This window comes from Eucalyptus grandis, chromosome 5, assembly GCF_016545825.1.
Source record: "Eucalyptus grandis isolate ANBG69807.140 chromosome 5, ASM1654582v1, whole genome shotgun sequence".
NCBI classification, from domain to species: Eukaryota; Viridiplantae; Streptophyta; class Magnoliopsida; order Myrtales; family Myrtaceae; genus Eucalyptus; species Eucalyptus grandis.
In genome coordinates, this window is record NC_052616.1 from 47,962,361 (window position 1) to 47,986,409 (window position 24,049).

Genomic DNA, 24,049 nt, shown 5'->3' on the forward strand with positions numbered 1-24,049 from the left:
TGCTAAGCAAATGAAGATTTGATAAGATTGAGCCATATTCATTTTTTGCATTGCTCATGCCCGACATGAACTTTTGATTATTGCTCTACAAATTATCCAGAAATAAAATCACAAAAATTCTCAAAATAAATAAAAGAAAAAAAACTACAAATGGAACAGCACAGCAACAAAAAAAAAAAAAAAAAAAGACAAAGAAAAAAAAGAAGATGAAAAAATGAAATAGAAAAGCAGCCCATTGAAAAAAAATCGTAAAATTTCTTCGTATGACTAAGCGTTTAGGCATTTCTTTTACGAAATCCTATTGCTTTTTACAAGCCTTTATTTTTCTTATCGTGAACAAGAATTTTGATCAGGTGGGTTTTGCTGCTGTAGACAAAAATGACGCGCTCCTGCATGCTAACGTGCATCGTCGCTAATTAAAAAGAAATGAGGAAAATCTATAAGTTATGCACGGATTGAGTGATTTGTCCATTCATGTTTTAATTTCCGGATTGCATATAGCTCGCATACACACTTGTGTTGAGATCATACGAGGTCAGTGACATAAAAATCGCTACACTTTTAACTATTAGCCAATGTGATACATGCACTCTTGATTTTAGATCGAAAAGATGAAGTGAAAATCAATTCCAAAAGAGTGACCTGTATTGAATAGCCAATCGAAATCCTTCGCGGAAAACGAATGATTTGGAAAATATTTTTCAAAAAATAATTACTCGTACAGTTACAAAAATGAACAAATGCAAAAAAAAAAAAAAAAACATACATATTGCAAGCTTGCTGTCACCATATAGAAGTTCCTACCTTTGCATCTCTCTTGTTATCGCATAGAAAGTCACACAACGAAACACAAATCATCGTAACTCAAGAATCTTGGTACGCTTTCTTGGTTTCTTTTTCGACTGTTTGTTTCCAATCCCCCCACACGTATCCTCTTCGCCAGACTCGGACCTCACGTGCTTTGTTGGAACTCCTGCTTGGCAAATACCATGCTCATCGTCGTCATCGTTGTCGATAATATCTCCTGAGTCTGTTTCGCCAGTGCTAGAAGCTAATGGATTCGGAGGTTAACAACTCGCCTCTACAGATTCTACGGCTGCTACTGCTTCAGGGGAATGAAGATCGGCGATCCCCAGCATCAGAAAGTTACCACTGCTTAATAAGCATTTAGGCATTTTTTCTGGGAAATCTTATTACTTTTTACAAACCGTTTTCTTTTTTTGGTTGCGAACAAGAATGTTGATCAGGTGGATTCTGCTGCTGTAGACAAAAACGATGTGCTTTTTGCACACTAATGTGCATCATCGCTGATTAAAAAGAGATGAGGAAAATCCATAAGTGCAGATCAAGTGGTCTGTCCATTTGTGTCTTGATCTTCGAACTGCATATAGCCCGCATATACGCTTGTGTGTTGACATCATACGAGGTTCGCGATGGATCAAATCACTGCACTTTTATCTACCGTGAGTGTGATACATGTCCATCGCTCTCAATTTCCAATCGAAAAGATAAAGCCAAGATCAATTCTGGGATAGTGATCAATATTGAATTGCCAGCCGAAATCCTTTTGCGGAAAAAGCGACCAATTTGGAAAATATTTTTCAAAAAATAATTGCTCACAATTATAAAAATGAACGGATGCAAAAAGATTTCGTCGTGCACGACAATTGAGACGTATTTTTTGATTGATTATTTCAAATAATACAAGCGATTATTTTTAAGAAGGTATTTTTCACATCATTCATTTTTTGCGGAACAAAATGAATCTTAATTCACGTCAATTTGCAAATATTATCATATTAAGGCATCGTTATCTCGTTTGTCTACAAAACGACATCGTTTGATTCGGGCCCATACGTTCAATTATAATCTCGTTGCACATCCCAACGAAATGAAGTGGCCTGACGGGAGGAGGCTTGGCCCTGTTCCAGCAGAGCTAGTACAGAAGCGTCGGAGGACTCATGGGACATCACATTGATGCGAATGTGGCGGTGGACTAGTTGTTGAAATTGTAATCTGGAAAAAGCAATGTGATCATCCTCACTTCTGATTACCTAAAACAAAGAGGCAAAATACTGGTTAACAGGCGTTTCCTCCACCGTTTAGGGACAAGAATGGTTTGGACAATTTCCGATGCTTGCACCGAATGATCTTTGGGTCATTGGAGCTTTTATGGAGCAAGAACTCTGGGCTTGGCAGGGCATCCGTTTACAGTGCAACAAGAAAAGAAGGATTTAACTCAATTCCCGGGCAGGATAATACCTGTTAAGGGGCATTTGTTTTGGAATTCAGAACCCAAATCTTCTCGAGGCCTATCAAACTATGTTTCACAAGTTTCATGCCCGTCATTTGGTTGCTCGTATATATAAAACTCAACACAATTCTATCTTATTCGATGTTTGGTGACCATCCACCATATGAAAGATATCCATACCTCAATTTACAGTATTCTGAAAGCCCAAACTTAGATCAAGTTCAAATTCACACCAATGATTATGAAAGATATGGCGTGTCTCAAAATGTGTGAAGCATAACTTACAGTAGAGATTGCCAACTTGTTAAATCAGAATCAAATCAGATTTTACCTCACCCTTTCCAGCCAAATAATGTTAGTAATCCATATCATTGCATACGATAGGTTTGTAAAAGAATTTAACACCAGGATGTTCTGAAAGATATGGCGTGTCTCAAAATGTGTGAAGTATAACTTACTATAACAAATTCCTACATCTATCTGATCACCCTCCATGACTGTTCTATGCGATGCTTAAAACTCAATAATTTATCAGAGAAAAAGCCAAATGCAAAGGTAATAACGCGCACCTGCAGATGATTGACGACAACCAGCTAAAGTTCTTTTCCAGCACCACAGACAACTTTTGGTACACGCTTCATACCCTATCATTGAACAAACTAGCAGACTAAGATCATAAAACCAACCAAAAAGAACAGAAGTCCTATAGTGACACCAGAACTTTAAAAAACCAGCCGTACCACTTCACCCAGAGAATTAACAAGAAACTGATGGACTGCAGGACTGGTCCTAGCACCACCTGGAAGACTCAAAAATTCCTCTTGAGCAGAGGAGTCAAGACCTAGATAAGCAAACAGAAACAGTCAAATGAAGAACAATGGAAAGCCATCTACTGCTCTGTATTAATAGGACCACTAACCATGGTCATTAATAAGGCTTCATAACAAATCAAACTTCTCATGAAATATGTTCATGGCATCAGCCCACTGCTTGTGCATGACCGATAATGATGTCCAGACGACATTAAGTAAATCTTCAATGTCAGAAAACTGTCGAGCAATTTGATGAAATTCATTTTTACTGCAGACAGGAAGAGATTGAGAATCTAAGGAGGCATTGGGCTGATAAAGATTCTCAGAAATCTGTTCTCGTTCTATTTGAGAATGTTAACAGTCCAGAAAATGTGTTTGATAACACTTCAAAAGCAGTTAATGAAAGGAAAACTACTCTTAAAATCAGAATTATAAACTAAAGACCACTTTTTAGTGTTCACATTCCACATGCAAACATGGAGATTTCAATTAAGTAAGCCTATTTTCCTATTGTGACGAGCATATTCTCACAACTTTCATCCCTTACAACATACATCATGTTCACTCAACAAATTTTTTGTGAAAAAACATTGAAAACAGTTTCTATAAAAATGTAATCGAAAACTTAGCAGGCCTCTAATGGTAGAGAACAAAAATGACGCGTAAATCATGCGACAATGTTTAAAATTTTGCAAGAGTAACTCCTGCATTTTTGTCCCACTACTTTCAACATCTAAACTACATTGACTTCCAGAGGTTTCTACGGAAAGATAGTATGACACTTAAAGGTTGGTGAAAACCTTGTTAAGCATGAACAAAATCATTCAGGCTACAAAGTATGAGGCATCATGTTGTTCAGCTTATGGTGCCTCAAAATTGCTCTATGTTAACCATCAGTTTCGTTTTAAGGATCATGATCATATCGTGAGTTATGTGAGTTTTACTTTCTGTACAAAGTTGATACCTTTGAAACAAATATCAGTGCATATAAACAATCCTAATATAATCATCATATCAAATACATCACTACTACAAAAACTATTTAAAATATTAAAAAAAAAAAAAAAAACTAGAACAGAAGTTTCACCTCAAATTTGAATAACACTGAATCCTAGTGCAATTTCACCTCTATTGGAATATTGAAGTATCAAGCAGTAAGCAATTGATTCAACAATGTCTTCAACAAGTTCTCCTGCGCATGCAACCATCAAATGACAAAGGTCCTTGGATGAAGCCACCTAATGAAAACAATTACTAGCCAGTTAGCTTGCTCTGGTGGAACATCTAACCTGATATCTGGAATAATCCAATCATATGAATAAACTTACAGCTAGTACATTTGAAGTTTAGCAAACAGCTTCAGCGTCATACGTCTATCAAAATATTAGCCGAGCTGTTTGACATTTACTGTGTCAGGCTGTTTGACATTTCAACCAAGCCATCGTCGAAGAAACGAACACACTGAATTGAAAAAAAAAAAAAAAAAAAAAAAAAGAGAACTTTCTCGAGTCAAAGCAATTACCAGGAGAGATTGTCCACAACCTCTGCCAATTGAAGCGATGAAGCACCCACCTTCGAGTCCTCCGTGACCATCGCCAGCAAATCCTTCTCCGAATTCCACTCCGCCATCTTCACCTGCCAATCGTAAGAAATCGAGCCAAAACCTCACAAAACCGAATGGGAACACAATCGAATCGACCCGCCCATTATTAGGTCACCAAAAAAGGCCGACCGGAGCCGAACCTGAGAAGCCAGCGGTTTGTCGAACTGAAGCTGAAAGGGAAGCACGCGCCGCGACCCTTCGTCGGTCTCCATGGCTGAAAAAGCTCCGGGAGCAGCCGAAAACGCAGCCACCAGCTGCCGGGGCAAGCCGCGAGGGAGCGTACAGAAGCGGCGGCGGCGGCAAATGCGAACTGAGAGAGGGAGAGCTGGTGGAGGGTGGAGCCCCAAAAACCCTAGAAGAAAGCCTGAAGAGCGAGACGGAAGAGACGAGCGAGAGAGTAACGAAGTGCACTGGAAGCCTGAGAATTTTTGCAGAACAGGCGGGAGAGAGACGATGAGGAAGGAGAGAGGATCTGATTACGGGCCGAGCCGGGCCATAAGTCGGGCTTTAACTTCTTCTCCGGGCTCGTTCATCATAAAAGAAAGAACGTATGAGATGACACAACGGGCCGCTACGGGCCTTGAAAGTTGTCCGCATAGGAGGGATCACAACAACATTTACTCGAGAAACTCGAAAGAACTCGTGATTGAAAGACGTTGGTTAGTCAAAGGTAATGAACCGCCGTTAAATATTCTCGCTGCTCAAGATAGAGGCCGTGATGCCAGTGGGGTTTCGCCATTAGAAAGAGAGGCGTCAGATTTGTGTAGTTAGATGAACCACCTCACTAAAGTCCAAGCTCGATTCGATCGTTGCTATCGTCGCTATCGTTGCACTACGAAATATATTCTCAATTTGCTGTCTAATAGAAATTATCGTGACTTTTTCTTAGACGAGGGCATTTTTGTTACTTGTCCATATAGCACCTTGTTATCATTGATAATGTTATTCATCGGTGGACAGAATAGCTTTATTTACTAATTTTTCATCAAATAGTGTCTCTCTACTCCAGTTCTTTCAACATCTTTCTCCAAAAGGTTCTTTGATTTTTCACATGTAAGGAACGTAAGGTATATCATTCAAAGAGCATGCTCAGATTCTGCGCTTGTTCTGCATCGGCATTGCAACCACGTCGATTGAGTGCTATGTATTGAGTCTTAAGTGTTTCCTGTTATTTACAGGTAATATAGCTACTTTTCGCAAGGCATACGCTGTTAAATTATGATGCTAAGTTCCCTCATTATCTTCCATCCATTCAGACTATTAGTTTAATAGGGACGCTAAGTTACAAACATAGTTCGTTCTATAATTACTAAAATAATAGCAGGAGCAAATTTTACAAGACTACATAATGGCTGTGACAAAGGTTCACCCAAAGGTGTTTTGTGTGACAAACGCAAATTACCTTCTATCCGTTTCCTATCAAGAGTGAAGCTTCTCTCCGTATTCTGGCAATACTCGTGCTCCTGGTCTTCTCTTATTGTTTCTCGGTCCTTGAAATTTTTAACACTAGTTTCTCCCAAACGAGCTTGTGTAAGACAGCTCGTGGATAGTTTAATTTAATACATGGATTGCACTGGTAACTATTTATTGTTTTATCATATTATTAACTTTCGTTTTCACTATTTCTGCACTTATTATGGATTGGGATGGAATACCTTGATGACGTGAAGATATGGAAAGTAATAAATGAAGCAAATCTTACAATGGATTTAACTAAAGTCGACGGGGAGTCATCATAAAAATAATTAATAGAATATCACATATGCACATGTTACATACATATAATCATATATAAAATGCAGTTACTATCTCAGTGCAGATGATTGAACACGAAGCTATTGTGTCTATAAGAGTTTCTCCTTTAGATTGGCAATAAATCCTAGTGAATAAATGATAAAATCAAACAATTTTAGATTCTTGTATGTTTATACAACATTAAGTTTACTGACTACATGATACTCTTTGTTAAAATACAAAACATGAATCTTTGTTAAGAATACAAAACATAATCTCGTGATCTTAAACCTACCATTTATTTACAAATTTCGAATATCTGAGATTGGAAAATAGTATGCATTCTTTAACTATACATCTAGCTAGTCATATCGATTATACTAATCCAGGAGGTTGGCCCTTTCACGCGAGAGTATTTTGTACATTGGATTGGATGCATCACTCAATAGTGACACATGGAGAAGTGAGCCAATTTTAGGTGATAGATTTCAACATTCATATGTGAAGTGTATCGGTCAATTACACCATGTAAACCATCCAACCAAAGTATAAACAATCCAAAGCAGACATTTGGTTATCTTATATATGGAAATAATAAACAATAACGCATGAAGCATAAGCTGGGCACTATCAAAGAGCTATCAAAGCTTGCAGAAATACAATGAAGACAGTTAACCCCCTAGATAGAAGCCATGGGTCAGTATATTTCAGCCGATTCCATCTAACTAAATAGATAAATAGTTAGCTTTTACTCCACATTTTCTCTTCGATGAATGCCCGCCTAGCGGAAAAGGTTCATGGTAGGCATAAATTAAAACTCTTCGAAAAGGGTGGAGCCGAAGAGCTTCAATCGGAAAGCCCCCGCATTGCTTCTCACTCTGATGCCTCCTGCAGCTTCGAGTATTAGGCCCTATTTGGTAACCATCCAAACAGTGTCTGATTCTGATTTTTTGTTCCCAGAATCAGTTTGGGAACAGAATCGCGTTTGGTAAATTTTTTGTCCAAAACTGATTATGGGAACAAATTTACTCCCTGAATCGTTTTGGACAAGAATTCGGGAATCAGAAAAATATGATTCTCCATCCGAGAATCAAAAAGAGAATCAAAAGTGCCAAATCAAAAAAAAAAAAATTATTTCTATATTTTATTTTTATTTCTTCCTAGTATGAAATATATATTTGTTGTATATAGAATACATATTTAATTTTATGTTATAATTTAGTATTTTTATTTATTACATATTGTAGGGATATTAGTATAGTTTATACTATGGTTTATTATTTACTATATAATATAAATTGATTAGTTAATATTTTTATTACTTAGTATAAAAATATAATTAATCGATGAATGGTTTATGAAAATTCAATATCAAATTTATTTTAATCTAAAAAGGTAATTAAAAAGAATTGGAGTAGAATTTAAAAAGAAAAGATGAGAAAAAGAAAAGAAGGGCATGAAGAAAAGAAAACAAGAAAATAAAAAAGGAAAAAAAAAAAAAGAAAAGAAAAAAAGGAAAATGAAAAGAAAAAAATGAAAAAAAAGAAAAAAAAAAAGAAAAAGAAAACAAAGGAAAAATGAAAAAAAGAAAAGAAAACAAAGGAAAAAGTAAAAAAAAATATTTAAAAATTAAAAGAAATTGATTTGGAGCAATTAATGAACACGGTACCAAACGCAATTCTCTTCCGAATTAGAAATTTTGGACGAGTTACCAAATAGCTTAAAATGCTTAGAATCGTTCAGGGAACGAGAATCAAAAAGAATCGGTTCGATCGGGAATCGCCTCCGGGAAGAATCGTTACCAAACGCGCCCTTAGAGGTCCACCCACGAGCAACATGAGCATTACCACCAAAAATTCACGAACAGACGTTCATTCTGAATCAGAGATTTCATCTTCATCGTCATCCAGTATGTAGACTAGGGCCCGCTTTCTTGCAACCAAAACACAAGCTGCACTCTACTAGCTGTTGCAAAAGAAAATCAACTTGATTTCACTCAAATGTTCCTATAATATGGCCATAACTAATGCGAAGTTTTGATACCTCTGCTGGGTAAAAGTAATAAGTACAATACTTGCATCACGCTAAAACACAGGCGGAAGCAATACTTGTGTACCTAAAGAGGCTATGGTATGCATGTGAACCATGAATGCTCAGCAGTATCTTGCTCTACTAGATACCATGATAGTATCAATCATCATGAACATGTACGTAATAGTTCTCAGTCAGTAAATCATGCTGCAATGAACCCTAACATAAGAAGATAATTATTCTTGTTGTGTTTGTCTGGCCACTAATGATTCATCTTTTTCGTACTTTCACCTTCCAATTTATCTAAAATTGATAGGAAAACCTACTACTTTAGCATTTTACTTCTTCAAATGAAAAAAATATTCTTCTTTGGAGCATCAATTTGCACATTTCCAACTGTTGGAACAAGGATGAAATGGTCCATTAAGCACAACGAACCTGTGCCAGTCATATTTAAACTTAAGAGTAGCTTGTAAAAGTGGAATTTGAGTAAGGAGCACGGATAAGATTAATTCAATTCCAACATCTAGCCAATGAGATATATTTGTTAATGACAATGGCAAGTTTATCAAACAATGATACAAAAAGGAAAGACTATGGGCAACAATAAGTTACCAAACATCCAAACTGCAAATGGACCTAGTAAGAAACTCAAGGAAAATAGTTTTTTGAGTATACGATTGATGGCATGGCAATGAATTGATCCTTAGCTTGATTGTGTGGGCAATGTGAAAAATTCTAATTCTTACCACTAATTGACAAGGATGAACTGCAGTATGGGAATGCTGCCAACTTCTCATTCTTCATCTCTAGGTGTAGAATAAAGTCCTCGATGTGTAATTTCCCTGGGTGAGTGTTTCAAAAGTGTGAATGAGACAACCAAGCAATAGTGTTCTCACAAAATAGAAGCAAAAGTGGCGGTCATGTTTTGATCTATTTAACAAAGGGGGCATGTTCGAAAAGAGTGTTCTTAACAAGATTTGTTAAGTTTCTATGCTCAGAATGACCTATCTAGCAGTCCACTGTTAATTTGACATTAGGAGACAGGACCCATAAACACGGATTGCCATCTCTATTAGCAGCTAAATGTTTGTTGAGCAAGCTTCGGTTTGCAATGCATCATGCGGCTTTTGAGCAATTCAGAATCTTTCCGAAGAGAGATTAGAGAAGAACACATTCTGATGATAAGGGATTGTTGCAGGAAGATTTCTAAGTGAGAAGTTGGGAGGGTAATGTTAAAGTAATAACATAGCAAACTTACTTCAACGTGAAACTATACCATCTTCTAGTCCCAAGGCAATAGCTTTGCCATCAGGAAGCCAGCATAATGACGTTATACATTTACCTGGAGTACATTTGAATAGTTAAGATAATCCAGTATAACGACATACAATGGAATGTGCAACGAAAAGTGATTTCATAAACAACAACAAGAAGGCCGATGACTCAAAGGGCACGCACACAAGCCATCGTCGAAGAAACGAACATACTGAATAAACAAAAAAAGGAGAACTTTCTCGAGCCGAAGCAATTACCAAGGAGAGATTGTCCACAGCCTCCGCCAATTGAAAGCGATGAAGCACCACCTTCGAGTCCTCCGTGACCATCGCCAGCAAATCCTTCTCTGGATTCCACTCCGCCATCTTCACCTGCCAATCGCAAGAAATCGAGCACAAACCTCACAAAACTGAATCGGAAACAAATCGGGAAAGAAGGCCGAAACGGGAGCTGAACCTGAGAAGCCAGCGGCTTGTCGAACTAAAGCTGAAAGGGAAGGACGTGCCGCGACCCTTCGTCGGTCTCCATAGCTGAAAAAGCTTCGGAAGCAGCCAAAAACGCAGCCCCACCAGCTGCTAGAGCAAGCAGCGAGGGGGTGTCCAGAGAGCTAGTGGAGCGTAGAGCTCGAAAACCCTAGAAGAAAGCTTGAAGACCAAGACATTCTGCCTCAAGCCCTTCCCCACGTCCTTCGTTCGACAGCCGATTACGCCTCCCCGAGGCCGCGCACGATCATGAACTCCTCTATTCCCGACAGGCTCGACGAATCGCGCTCCGAATCGGAGCCGCCTTCGATGGAGAGCACGGACCGGAGGCCGGAAACTCGGATTGACGGGGAGGGAGGAGCTGGAGGTCAACCTGACGATCGTGCCGACGGCGGCCGGAGCGAGGGTCGGCGGAGACAACGAGGAAGAGAAGATAATTTGATTACGGGCCGAGCCGGGCCGGATTGGGCCATAAGTCGGGCTTAACAAGTGGCCCTTTGGGCCCGAGTTCCGGCCCGTCAGACTACTGATCATGTCAAGGCGCGGCCCATTTATGGAGTTTTTGACGTGGAGTTTGGGAGTAAGCCACGGAACCAGTGAACTTCAGAACAATAGAGAAAGAGAGTTGGACTTCACGAGAGAAACCGAGGGTAAAATGAAAAGCACGACTCCGTTTTTTTAAAAAAAAATTAATAATTTAGAAAATATTTTCTTAAAATTAATCATTTTATTTTTAAAATGAGTCGATAAAAAGTAATTTTCATTATTAACAACAATTCGTGTCAAACATTTTTGTTAATGAATATATTTTATGTTACCTCTTTTTCAAGGAAATGTAAATGATCAAAATTAGGAAAAAGATCTTTTCCAAATATTGATTTTTCAAGACACGAATGAAGCCTTAGAGAATGTATCTTTCTATGAGTTAGTTTTTTTTTTTCTGTCGGTCCTACACTAAGCCTACTCTAACACTCACTCTCGACTTGTCTTTCTCCTTGCAGGCGTGGGAGTCGAAACCCACTCCTGAAATGAAATCGTCCCCACCCCAATCCCCCTTGAGAATGTAGGGATTTAAACCCCTCACCTCCCCCTTCCAAGTTGGAAGTTGAGTGGCCTTCAGGGCGAACCCCCAAAGTGGTTTTCTATGAGCTAGTTTGCTCCGAGTGTTTTTATAGTAATGCGAGAAATCCAACTATAATAGTGAGGTAGAGTCTTTTGCTACTCATAATGTACATTAGTTGAGCAAGGCCGTCATTTTTTTTTGTGTCTTATTTTTACCGGTATATATGTGTTTCAAGTTACCTATTAAAATTTTATCATATTACTAGCACCTCTCTCTCGCATCCATTAACTGGTATTAGAGACTTTGCTTTAAGTCTTTGTCCATCTGCCAGGTCAAGGTGAGTGATGACGTCATCAGGAAGATTTTGATGGGTGGTCCTGTTCTTAAGCACTTACGTTTAATTGAGAAACTTGAAAGAGCTTGAGATTAAAAGATGTTGGCTAGTTGAAGCTAACGATTCCTATTAGAGATTCTCGCTCCTCATTTGAGAATTAAAACAGACCAGAAAATGTGTTCGGTAACACTCCGAAAGCACTTGATGAATAAGAGGAAAATTCTCAAAATCAAAATCACAAACTTAAGATGACTTTTTAGTATTTTCATTCCACATGTAAACATGAAGATTTGGAATAACTAAGCCTGTTTTTTGAATGTGATGTAAGCCGAGCATATTCTCACAATTTTCATCCCTGATAACATATATCATTTTCACTGAACAAATATTTTGTCAAAAAAACATTGAAAACAGTTTCTATGAAAATGGGAACTAAAGGTGTTTTCTAAAACTAAGTGAGCCTTAAGCAGTCAAGACCAAAAGTGACGTGTGAATCATGCGATGATGTTTAAAATTTTGCAACAAATTTGCCTCACAACTTTCAACATCTGAACTTAACAGATTTTTAGAGGCTTTTTACTGAAAGATAGTATGAAAATTACAGATTGGCTTCGAAGTATGAGGCATCATGTTGTTCAGCTTATGGCGACTCTCGAAAGTAAACTCAAGCATTTAAAATTATCGGCAGGAAAGTTCTTCCATCATGTAAATTTCAAATTTACTTCCAAGAAAACTGCCTCGAAATTGCTCTACTTTAACTATCAATTTCTTTTTGAAGGATGATGATAATATCCTGAGTTAACACGAGTTTTACTTTTCTTATGATAAAAAAAATTAGATACCACCGAAACAAATATCAGTGCACATGAACAACCTAATATAATCCTAATATCAAGTCCAATCACCACCACATAAACTAGAACATAATCTAGGATTTCCACTCGCATCACCTTCGTTCACTCTTGGTTTTTGCTATAAAACGCCAACTCCTTAGTTCGACATCAAGTTCTCGTTTAAGACTTCCAAGCACTTCACACGCTGAATAGAAAGAGGAGAGAGCTTTCTCGATTCGAGGCAATTACCTTTGAGTCCTCGAATCCTTCACCGGATTCCACTCCGCCATCTTCACCTGCCAATATGAAGAAATCGAGCCAAAACATCACGGAATCAACGGAAAACGATGGAATCACCGCTGCCCATTAGGAGGTCCCAGACAGAACGCCCGAATTGGAGCCGAACGTGAGAAGCCAAAGCGGTCCGTCGGAACTTGAAGCTGAATCGGAAGCACGCGCCAGCAACCCCTCCTTTGCCGGTCGCAAAAATACGTCATCGTCTATCTTATTTTCATTCATATTTTTTGCATTGCTTATACCTGATCTGATCTTTTGACTAATTGCTCTACAGATTATCCAGATATAAAATCGCAAATATTCTCAAAATGAACAAAAAAGAAAAAAGAAAAAAACTCCAGACAGAACAGCACAGCAACACGAAAAAGAATATGAAAAAATTAAAAGAAAATTTGTAAAAAGCAAAACTTCCTCGCATGGTCTCTTAATAAGCGTTTAGGCATTTCTCTTACGAAATCCTATTGCTTTTCACTTTTTTTTTTTTTTTTTTTTTGGTTGTGAACAAGAATTTTGATTGTGCGGGTTTTAGACAAAAATGATGCAATCTTGCACGCTAACATGCGTCATCGCTTATTTAAAGAAAGAAGAGGAAAAATTATAAATTAAGCACTGATCGAGTAATCTATCCATTCGTGTTATGATCTTCAGACTACATATAGCCCATGCTTGTATGTTGAGATCATATGAAATTTGCGATGGATCAAATCGTTGCGTTTTTATCTACCAACAAGTGAGATACATGTCTATCACTTGATTTCTAACCGAAAAAGTAAAGCCAAAAACAATTCTGAAATAGTGATCCGTATTGAATTGCCAGCCGCAATCCTTCGTGGAAAGAGCATGATTTGAAAAAATATTTTTAAAAATTAATCACTTAAATGGTTACAAAAACACATTAACACAAAAAAATTCTCGTTGATGCACGAAAATGTTTAGATAATTGAGACATATTTCATTGATCAATTATTTCTTAAAATACAAGTGATAATTTTTAAGAAGGTGTTTTCTAAATCACTCATTTTTTTTTTTTGCAGAACAAAAATACCTTAATTTATGTCATTTAAAAAGGGAAAAAGCTATAAAAAAAAATCCTAAACTTTGCCCAAAGTGATACATTTACCAAAAAAAAAAAAAAAATTGACGTGAAAAACCTGAACTTTTCAAACCATGACATATTTACCCCCATCAAGGGCATTTTTTATTATGTTTTTTCTGTTATAAAATATTGCATTGCGAATATATAATAAAGAAGAGATTGAGAATATAAAGTAAGTGAACACTAGAGATGGTAAAGAAAGCAACATGAGAGAGCTTTATTTCTAGTATCTCACTATTGTGTTTCTGTGTGATTGTGTGTTGTACATCAAAACTAAACTCCTATTTATAGAAGAACAAGAATGTACTTATCATTAATATCAATGTATCGAATGATCCATGTACATGATAAGGGAGACGAACGTTCATTGTATAGGGAGATGTACTTAGAACATTTGATACAAATGTACCATAATAAGTACATTGGATAAGATGAATATAATGAATATTCATTCATGTATTTCATAACACTCCCCCTTGAATATTCATCATATTCATTACGAATGTGCATCGAATGATATTGCCTCATTAAAAACCTTAAGCCGAAAAAACCCAGTGGGATAAAAACCAAACAAAAAGGAAAAAGAGTGTAGAGCACAAATATTATGATTTCTCTCTTTTATGGATACATTAATTGCTTCGTTAAAAACTTTCAGCCGAAAAAACCCTATGGAAAAAAAACCAGACATAAAGAAAAAAGAGTGCAATGCATATATAGCCACTCCTGGGACTAATCATTATTGCATCTTGTGAACTCGCCACATATCAATGCTGCAATATATAGTTCATAATATCTCCCCCTCAATTGAGCCATGTAGCCACTGCTAGAGCTAATCAATCTTGCATCTTATGAACTTGCCGCATACCAATGCCATATACTAATTTCTCAAAACTTGATGTTGGCAATGATTTGGTAAAAAAGATCTGCAAGATTATTTATGGATCGAATCTGTTTAATATTAATTTGTCAACTTTCTTAAAATTCATGAGTATATAAAAATTTCAGCGAGATATGCTTGGTCCTATCACCTTTGATATATCCTCCCCTGACTTGTGCAACACAAGCAGCATTATCTTCATAAATTATAGTGGGAGAATTTGTAACCGGTATTAAGCAACAAGAATTATGAATATGTGTTATAACGATCTTAACTAAACATACTCTCTTCCAGCTTCATATAAAGCAATAATCTCAGAGTGGTTAGAAGATGTAACTATTAGCGATTGCTTCGTAGAACACCAAGAAATAGCGGTGCCGTTATAACAAAATAAATACCCGGTTTGAGAGCGAGCCTTATGTGGATCGGATCTATATCTAGCATCAGCATATCCAACTAAACCAAAGTTAGTGGAATCCTTGGAATAATATAATAACAATGTCTCCGAGTTGGCTCAAAACTAAAACGTGCCAATAAATTTACCGCAAAAGCGATATTTGGTCCATATATTGTGCCAAGTACATCAAAGCCCCAATTGCATTGAGATAAAGTACTTCAGGATCAAGTATCTCTTAATCAAATTCTCTAGGACGAAATGGGTCCTTTTGGGGATTTAGAGACCTTACAACCATAGGGGTGCTCAATGGGTGAGCTTTGTCCATGTTGAAACGTTTAAGCAATCTTTCAATGTATACTGATTGATTGACGATTATTCCATTTGCTTTATGCTCAAGCTCTAGACCAATACAAAGTTTGGTTTTAGCAAAATCTTTAACTTCAAACTCCATTTTCAAATATTTAGCAATTTCAGCTAATTCTTCTGGAGTTCCAATTAAATTTATATCGTCGACATAAACTACTATAATAGCAAATCTGGTTTTTGATTTCTTAATAAACACGCATGGGCAGATAAGATCATTCTTATACCTTTCCTTAATTAGGTACTCACTTAGGCGTTGATACCACATGCGACCGGATTACTTTAACCCGTACAAGGATCTTTGCAATTTTATTGAGAATAAATTGCGGGGAGTGACCACCGCCCGCGGTGGCCGCGCTGGTTAAGGCTTTAGTACCCTATCCGCCGGGGGAAGGGTTCGAGACTTGCGTGGGTCGATGCTTTAGTGCAAACTGCGCGATTCACCTGTGGGTTGGGTCAATGGTGGCGGCCCATTCCACCCCAGGGTTTACTCCACCGCGAAGCGGCGAACGGAGGTTCCCTGGGTCAAAAAAAAAAAAGTTGCGGGGGGTGCATGCTTCAGGCATTTTGAATCCCTCAAGAATTTTCATATAAATATCAGAGTCTAATGAGCCATATAGATATGCTGTCACAACGTCCATAAGACGCATTTCCAATCTTTCAAAGATTGCTAGGCTAATGAGAAAACGAAATGTAATCATATCCATCACAGGTGAATATGTCTCATTATAATCAATCCCAGGTCTCTGGGAGAATCCTTGGGCAACGAGTCGGGCTTTATACTTGACAACCTCGTTTTTCTCATTTCGTTTTTGAATAAATACCCATTTATATCCAATGGGCTTTACATTATCGAGGATATGAGTTACAGGTCCAAAAACCTCTTGTTTAGTTAGGGAAGCTAATTCAGCTTCAATTGCTTCCTCCCACTTAGGCCAATCTTGCTTTTGACGACATTCAATAATAGATTGTGGCTCACAATCATCATCCATAATTTTATGAGCAACTGATAATGCAAAAGCATCATCCATGATAATTTCATTTCGATCACAAATTTCATTACAATATGTAATGGAATTCTCAATATTCCCAGAGCTAATGCTACTTTCATGGGTTTGCGCCTCTTCAGGGGCAATAAGCTCTTTGGGAGCAAGTACAACGCCAGGCTCTTCTGGAGCAGATTCTTGATTATTTCCCCTTCGTTTTCGATGAGCAGTATATTTTGATCATATCGGTCTACCACGCTTCAAGGGTAGGGATTTTGATCCATTTTAGCATGTTCTTCGGGAATAGCTATCCTAATTGGAACATTTACAGCTGGAATATGAGACTTCGTTACCTTAGTAGCATCATTAAATGTATCAGGAAGTCTATTGGCCATAGCTTGTAAATGAATTATGCGCTGCACCTCGTTTTCACATTCAGGGGTCCTTGGGTCTAATTGAGATAAATTTTTCTCATTCCAAGAGAAAACCTTAACTGGTTTTTGTTTTGCAGTTATGGAAGTTGTAGGTATCCCAATTAATGGAAACCTAGTCTCATCGAAATGACAATCTGCAAACCTGGCAGTAAAAAGATCACTAGTATTTGGTTCCAAGAATCTAATGATAGACCGTGAATTAAACCCAACATAAATGCCCAAACGGCATTGGGAACCCATTTTCGTCCTTTTTAGCGGTGCTACAAGCACCTGTACTGCACAACTAAAGATGTGTAGATGTGAAATATCTGGTTCATAACCAATAACCATTTGAAGTGGAGATTATAAAAGACTAGCAGTAGGGCGTAATCTTATTAGACCTGCCGCATGCAAAACTGCATGACCCCATGTTGTATCTTTGAAATTCGTTCTCAATAATAGAGTGCGGGCAATGATTTGGATACGTAATCAAGGATTCTGCTAATATATTTTGAGTATGAACATATGCAACCGGGTGCTCAACCTCGATTCCGAGTGAAACACAATATGTATCAAAACTCTTTGATGTAAATTCACCAGCATTATCCATCCTTATGCTCTTAATTAGATAATCAGGGAATTGTGCCCAGAGCTTTATAATCTATGCAAGTAAACGTGCAAATGCGACATTGCAAGTAGATAATAGGCAAACATGGGACCATCTACAGGATGCGTCCACTAATACCATAAGATATCGAAAGAGTCCACTCGGTGGTTGTATTGGTCCATAAATATCACCCTGAATTCTTTGCAAGAATAAAGGAGATTCAAAATTAACATTTATTATAGAAGGTTTGATAATGAGATTTCCTTGTGAGCAAGTCTCACAATTATAATCTTTAGACAACAATACATTTATATCCTTTAAAGGGTGTCCTTTTGTATTTTGAATTATCCTACGTATCATTGAAGCGCCAAGAAGACCAAGGCGATCATGCTACAGTCCAAACCGATCAGGGCTTACCAATCTCCAGGATGTGGTGGCGTAGGTTTCAACAGCCTTAATCATGACACAATACAAATCCATAGAAGAAGCTTCTAGCTTCTCATGGATAGTTTTCAGGCCTATCTTATAAAAGGAAATGCCAATATATTCTTTATCCTGTTCATAAACAGTCTCAATATGGTACCCATTACGGCGTATATCTTTGAAACTGAGCAAATTCCTTTTGGATCTAATACTTAGAAATGCATTCTCAATATGCAGGATGGTGCCATTTGGCAAAATAATTGTGGCATTCCCAAAACCATCAATAATTGGAACATGACCTGATATTGTATGGATTTGTGCCTTACACAATGTCATACTCGAGAAAAATTGTCTACTACGAAATATAGTATGTGTTGCTGCACTATCAAGCAAACAAACATCTTCATTTTTCTCGATATTTTCCATTTGCATTTATATTGACAACTTCAGGTGTCAAGTATCATAAAAGTTGCATATCAGTTATATAGTAGAATAAAATTTCAAAAATAAATATTATATAAGGTTCATAAGTATTTTTTTTTTGTAAAGAGGTTCATAAGCATTTCATAAAGAACAACGTAATACATTTAAAACGAAACAACATAAAATTCAAAGTTCAAATTATTATCCACTAATCTGATTCATCAAAGTAATAAGAGGTCCTCAAAGAAATCAGAGACATCCAATGATGCATTTGCTACTTCAGGAGCAAGAGGAATCTCACCAACGGAGATATTATTGGCCTCAACAGTGGTTATGGCAGTATGATTGATTTCAATGGCATGAGATTCGCCACGCTTGCCCGTATTCTTTAAAGATGCCTGTTATAGGTCAACAAAATGTTTTGGCATACGACAGTATGTGACCAGTGCTCAATAATGTCACAGTGATGACAAATACTTTCATTAATCACCTTCTTTGGCTTCTTTTCTTTGCCATAATTTAGGCCAAAGTTTGATTTCCTATGGCGATTAAATTTCTTGCCATCCATTCTAGGATTATGTTCTTACCTACGCTTATAGCCCTTAAAATGGCCAGTATTTTTCTCAAAGTTAGCATGTGCTTCAGGCAATGCTTTTGAGCCAGCAAGTCTAAGATCATGATTTTTTAGCAGCAATTCATTAGTTTGCTCGGCAGTAAGAAGCACAGAAATTAATTCAGAGTATGTGGCAAACTGACGCTGCCGGTATTGCTATTGCAATACAATATTTGAAGCATGGAAGGTGGAGAAAGTTTTCTCTAACAATTCCGCATTAGCAAGTTTGATACCGCATAACTCAAACCGAGAAACGATATCAAATAAAGAAGAATTATAGTTAGACACCGATTTAAAATCTTGCAGTCTGAGATTTTGCCAATCTATTGTGTTTGAGGGAGGATAACAGTTTTGGTATGATCATACTTATCCTTCAACCTCCTCCACAAGATATGCGGGTCTCGAATGGATAAATATTGAGTCTGCAAGCTCTCATGCGAATGACGGCGAATAAAAATCAGCGCATTTGCTTTATCATTTTCATTTGAGGTTCCATCCTCTATAATTGTATTAGCGAGACCTTGCCCTTGGAGGTGCATTTCCATGTCAAGGTACCAGGATAGATAATTCTTTCCACTCACTTCGAGGATGTGGAATCTGAGCTTTTCAATATTTGCCATAATCCTTGCAAAAATAAATCCTTAATTTAATTAAAAGGATTTCCAAATATCCACCGCTATTTCAGGAGCAGAAGGATACTTTTACATTTAAAATTTGGCTTCGCACCAAGAAAAATAAAAATGAAGAATTGATAGAAGAAGATGAAGTATAAGTTGATCAATAAAAAGAATACCCACCTTGCAAAAATTACTTACTCAGTCAGTAGATCTTCATGCTGATAACGTGTTATAAAATATTGCGTTGCGAATATATAATAAAGAAGAGATTGAGAAGAGAAAGTAAGTGAACACTAGAGATGGTAAAGAAAGCAAGATGAGAGAGCTTTATTTCTAGTATCTCACTGTCGTGTTTTTGTATGATTGTGTGTTGTACATCAAAACTAAACTCCTATTTATAGGAGAACAATAATGTACTTATCATTAATATCAATGTATCGAATGATACATGTATAGGATAAGGGAGACGAACGTTCATTGTATAGGAGATGTGTTTAGAACATTTGATACAAATGTACCATAATAAGTACATTGGATAAGATGAATATAATGAATATTCATTCATGTATTTCATAACATTTTCCTTTTTTTTTCTTTTTTTCTTCTTCTTCCCTCTGCCGGCCATGGCGGAGGGAAGCCGGCATCCGATAAGGGCACGAGAGAGGCCCTCGCGACCCAATCGAGGCCGCCCTCGCCCGACGCCGGCGAGGGTGGCCCTAGCCCCATTTTAAAAATAATATCATATATGGCATGGTGCCTAGGATTGTCTGAGAAACAATATCATTTAATTTGGGTCCATACGTTCAATTCGTTGCACGCCCCCCCCCAATTGAATGAAGTGGCTTCACTTTGTTCCATTGGTAAGAAGCGTCGGAGGGTCATGGGACATCACATCGATGCGAATGTAATTTGTCAAAAAGGAATGTGATAATCCATCCTCATTTACTTTTGAATTAAAAAATATATGCTAATGAATTCAAATCAACATCTCATGAGAGCGAACATTCACGCTTGCTTGAATGTCGAGACGACTGGCCATGCTCGAACTTGACCAAGCCATTTGCCATCACCACCCAAGCTCCAAACATTCGGCCGTATAGAAATACTCTAACCACGTCATTTGCCATCATCGCCCGAAACCGAATCCCTTCCACGCACCATTTTTTATTTATTTTCCAATTTGTGATGATTGGGTATCGAATTTGAACATACACAATCATTCTCTAGCTGAGCGGCGAACATCATTCGCGTTATGCTTAATCCTCATCACCACTTTGGATGGATCACTAAGTCTAGTTACCAATATATGTGCAGGCCATGTCTGATCCAGCCATCCTCATGTCTGCGATGCAGAGGAATTTTCCCCTCTGCAGAACTCCTGCACTTAAAAGTAGAAGGTGACGGATGTAAGCTCGCCTTGCCAATGCTGCTTTTACCAGGGGATGCACTCCTGTTGGAGAAGGTCATAAACGTCAAGAGCAGTGGAAGACACCAATTGAAATCTCTCAAGTCCTCGCCACAACTAGTTCTACCCTAGATGCAATCTTTCCGGTAAAGTCTCACCACAAGCTGCTCAATAGGGAGATTGTTGGTGGTAGAACGGATTTTCCATGAGAAGCCATCTGGAAAGTGAAGGTTCTGATTAGAGTTTCTCCTTTTGATTGGGAAGCAACTTGGGAACGAATCCTTGCTTCAGATAACCTAAAACGAAGAGGCCAAAACACTGGTTATCAAGGCGTTTCTTCCGGAAGGAAGCAGAATCCCCTTGGCATCTCGTCCTTCACCGTTCATGGACATTGCATGTTTTTATTGAGCGCAAAAACACTCCATCAACTCACAGTTGTATGACCAAAAAGCAAAAAAGAACTCACAGTTGCAGTTCCTTTTATGACCAAGTTTATAGTGACAAAAGGGTGCCTCTACAGCCTAAAATCAAGATCTAAAAAGTTCAAGAGAAACTTTGGAACACATTCCCAAAACAAAACAATACTATGGATACAAAGACTAGCATACAAAACCCGTTTGTGGTAAAATCCAAGTATTTAGGCAAGTAGATCACCGACACCTAATACAGATCTATATTGCATGTGACTTAGTAAACCATTTTCATTTACTAGGACTGAACATCTTTAACATTACTCTGCCAAAAAATGGTCATTAGCTTAAAAAGATGGTGCTCTAATTGGAAAAATAGTTGGTAAAAAAATATAAATTAACAAATTCCCACATCTAAGTATGTTAACAAATTGTTGCGAATGGAAGCTCTCATAACCAAGGTCAAGCATCACAGATGAGATCAATGTTGATTGCTCAATTCACTCGAAGATTATCCGAGCACCCTAACCAGTTATTTTATCTATTTAACATCAGGATGCTCTGAAAGATTAATGGGCTGTCTCAAGATGTGCAAAGCATAACTTACTATAACTGTTCTGTGTGATACTTAAACTCAATAACTTATCAGAGAGAAAGGCCAAATGCAAAGGTAATAACATGCAACTGTAGATGATTGAGGACAACCAGCTGAAGTTCTTTTCCAGCACCACAACCAACTATTGATACACACTTCATACCCTATCATTGAACAAACCAGCTGACTAAGATTATAAAACCAACAAAAAGAACCGAAGTCCAAAAGTGACACTGGAGCTTCAAAAACCAGTCGTACCACTTCACCCAGAGAATTAACAAGAAACTGATGGACTGCAAGACTGGTCCTAACACCACCTAGAAGACTAAAAAATTCCTCCTGAGGAGAAGAGTCAAGACCAAGATAAGCCAACAGAAATAGTCAAATGAAGTAACAACGGAAAGCCATCTACTGCTTTGTATTAACAGGACCACTAGCCATGGTCCTTAATAAATCTTCATAATAAATCAAACTTCTCATGAAATATGTCCATGGCATCAGCCGACTGCTTGTGCATGACCAATGATGATGTCCAGACGACATGAAGTAAATCTTCGATGTCGGAAGCCTGTTGAGCAACTTGATGATGTTCATTTTTACTGCAGACAGGAAGAGATTGAGAATCTAAGGAGGCATTCGGCTGATAAAGATTCTCAGAAATCTGTTCTCATTTTATTTGAGAATGTAAACGGTCCAGAAAATGTGTTTGGTAACTCCAAGTTACCATTTTTACAACAGGGGTTAAACTTGCCAACTCCAAGTGGGCATCAAGCATTTCTACATCTGACATAACTAGTCTTTCTAGCATAAGTGACATCCCCTCCGATTTGAGATCTTTATTTTCGTGAACACTTTGGCTGGTGTACCAAAAAGGGCAACATGATGGCAATACAGGAGTAGGCTACCCTTCCAGTTGATCTAGATGATTGTCATTTATGTTATGGAAATCTCCTAAGGCACCAATCTTGTCTAGAAGTTGATTAGAATCTATCACGCTTGTAAATAAAAATCCCTACGTATCAGCTTGGGATTCTTTACTTGCAACTATGTGATATCCAAAATTTCACTCTCATTACCATCATTCACTCTTCATTTTTGTGTAAAACACCAACTCATTAGTTTGATGTCATGTTCTCATTTAGAATTTCAAGCACTTCACCTCTATATTCACCAACTCTCCATCGAACGCAATTTGAACTCGATTGGCAATTGAAGCATCTTATTTAGGGAAAAGCATCGAAGCACATTTAAGGAAAAGCAAAGGAGGAATAAGGCCAATGACTCAAAGGGCGCACACCAAGCCATCGTTGAAGAAACGAACACACTGAATAACAAAAAAGGAGAAATTTCTCGAGCCGAAGCAATTACCAGGAGAGATTGTCCACAGCCTCTGCCAATTGAAGCGATGAAGCACCACCTTCGAGTCCTCCGTGACCACCGCTAGCAAATCCTTCTCCGGATTCCACTCCGCCATCTTCACCTGCCAATCGGAAGAAACCGAGCAAAATCCTCACAAAACCGAATGGGAAAACAATCGAATCGACCTGCCCATTATTAGGTCGCGAAAGAAGGCGGACAGGAATCGAACCTGAGAAGCCAGCGGCTTGTCAAACTGAAGCTGAAAGGGAAGCACGTGCCGCGACCCTTCGTCGGTCTCCATAGCTGAAAAAGCTCCGGGAGCAGCCGAAAAAGTAGCCACCAGCTACTGGGGCAAGCCGCGAGGGAGCGTACGGAAGCGACGGTGGCGGCAAATGCGAACGGAAATGGAGAGCTGGTGGTGGAGGGTGGAGCCCGAAAACCCTAGAGGAAAGCCTGAAGAGGGAGAGAGTAACGAAGTGCAGTGGAAGCTTGAGAATTTTGCAGAGAAAGATGGCGGAAGAGGAAGAACAGGCGGGAGAGAGAGGATTTGATAACGGGCCGAGCCGGGCCGGTTTGGGCCATAATCGAAGATTTTTCATTATAACAAGCAGCCCTATCGAAAATAGACACAGGAAAAAATCATTTTTAAACAAGACAGAGCCTTAGAGAATGTATCTTTGTAGGAGCTAGTTTGCTTTGAGTGTTTTATAGTGGCGTGAGAAAATTAACTATAATAGTGGGGCG

General features: G+C 38.1%; 2 protein-coding genes across 17 annotated transcripts in view; both read right to left on the bottom strand.

Moving 5' to 3' along the window:
* Positions 1-23,822, bottom strand: part of LOC104445191 — a 30,686-nt gene extending 6,864 nt beyond the window's left edge. Inside the window, exons 1-5 of one of the 6 annotated variants that reach the window (XR_005551191.1) lie at positions 10,169-10,613; positions 9,970-10,083; positions 9,696-9,779; positions 9,184-9,279; positions 8,223-8,368 (exon numbers count right to left, since the gene is read on the bottom strand). Coding sequence is in view for 1 of the 6 variants with exons in the window: in XM_039312653.1 (XP_039168587.1) it covers positions 23,315-23,426; positions 23,535-23,606 (184 nt within the window). In the remaining 5 variants the exon portion in view is untranslated. Of the gene's footprint in view, positions 1-6,901; positions 7,311-8,220; positions 8,369-9,183; positions 9,280-9,695; positions 9,780-9,969; positions 10,084-10,168; positions 10,616-23,314; positions 23,427-23,534 lie in introns of those variants that run through there. The other 5 variants (XR_005551189.1, XR_005551199.1, XR_005551198.1 and 2 more) reach the window with 5 other exon arrangements.
* On the bottom strand, positions 1,762-5,304 carry LOC104435782 (anaphase-promoting complex subunit 4-like). Of its 11 annotated transcripts, none has more exons than XR_005551207.1 (6): positions 4,810-5,298; positions 4,589-4,701; positions 4,154-4,304; positions 2,995-3,334; positions 2,824-2,898; positions 1,762-2,054 (listed from the first exon to the last, which is right to left on the bottom strand). XR_005551207.1 is itself a non-coding variant. In XM_039312655.1 (4 exons), exons 1-3 carry the CDS (start codon positions 4,879-4,881, stop codon positions 3,193-3,195), a joined length of 327 nt encoding a protein of 108 aa, XP_039168589.1. In that variant the 5' UTR covers positions 4,882-5,286; the 3' UTR covers positions 2,369-3,095; positions 3,174-3,192. The 11 variants fall into 11 exon arrangements, 1 of the variants encoding a protein (XP_039168589.1); XR_005551205.1 differs by lacking the exon at positions 1,762-2,054 and adding an exon at positions 4,395-4,459 and having other exon boundaries at positions 2,369-2,898; positions 4,810-5,302; XR_005551204.1 differs by lacking the exon at positions 1,762-2,054 and having other exon boundaries at positions 2,369-2,898; positions 2,995-3,095; positions 3,174-3,334; positions 4,810-5,291.
* Positions 23,823-24,049: the final 227 nt, after the last annotated feature.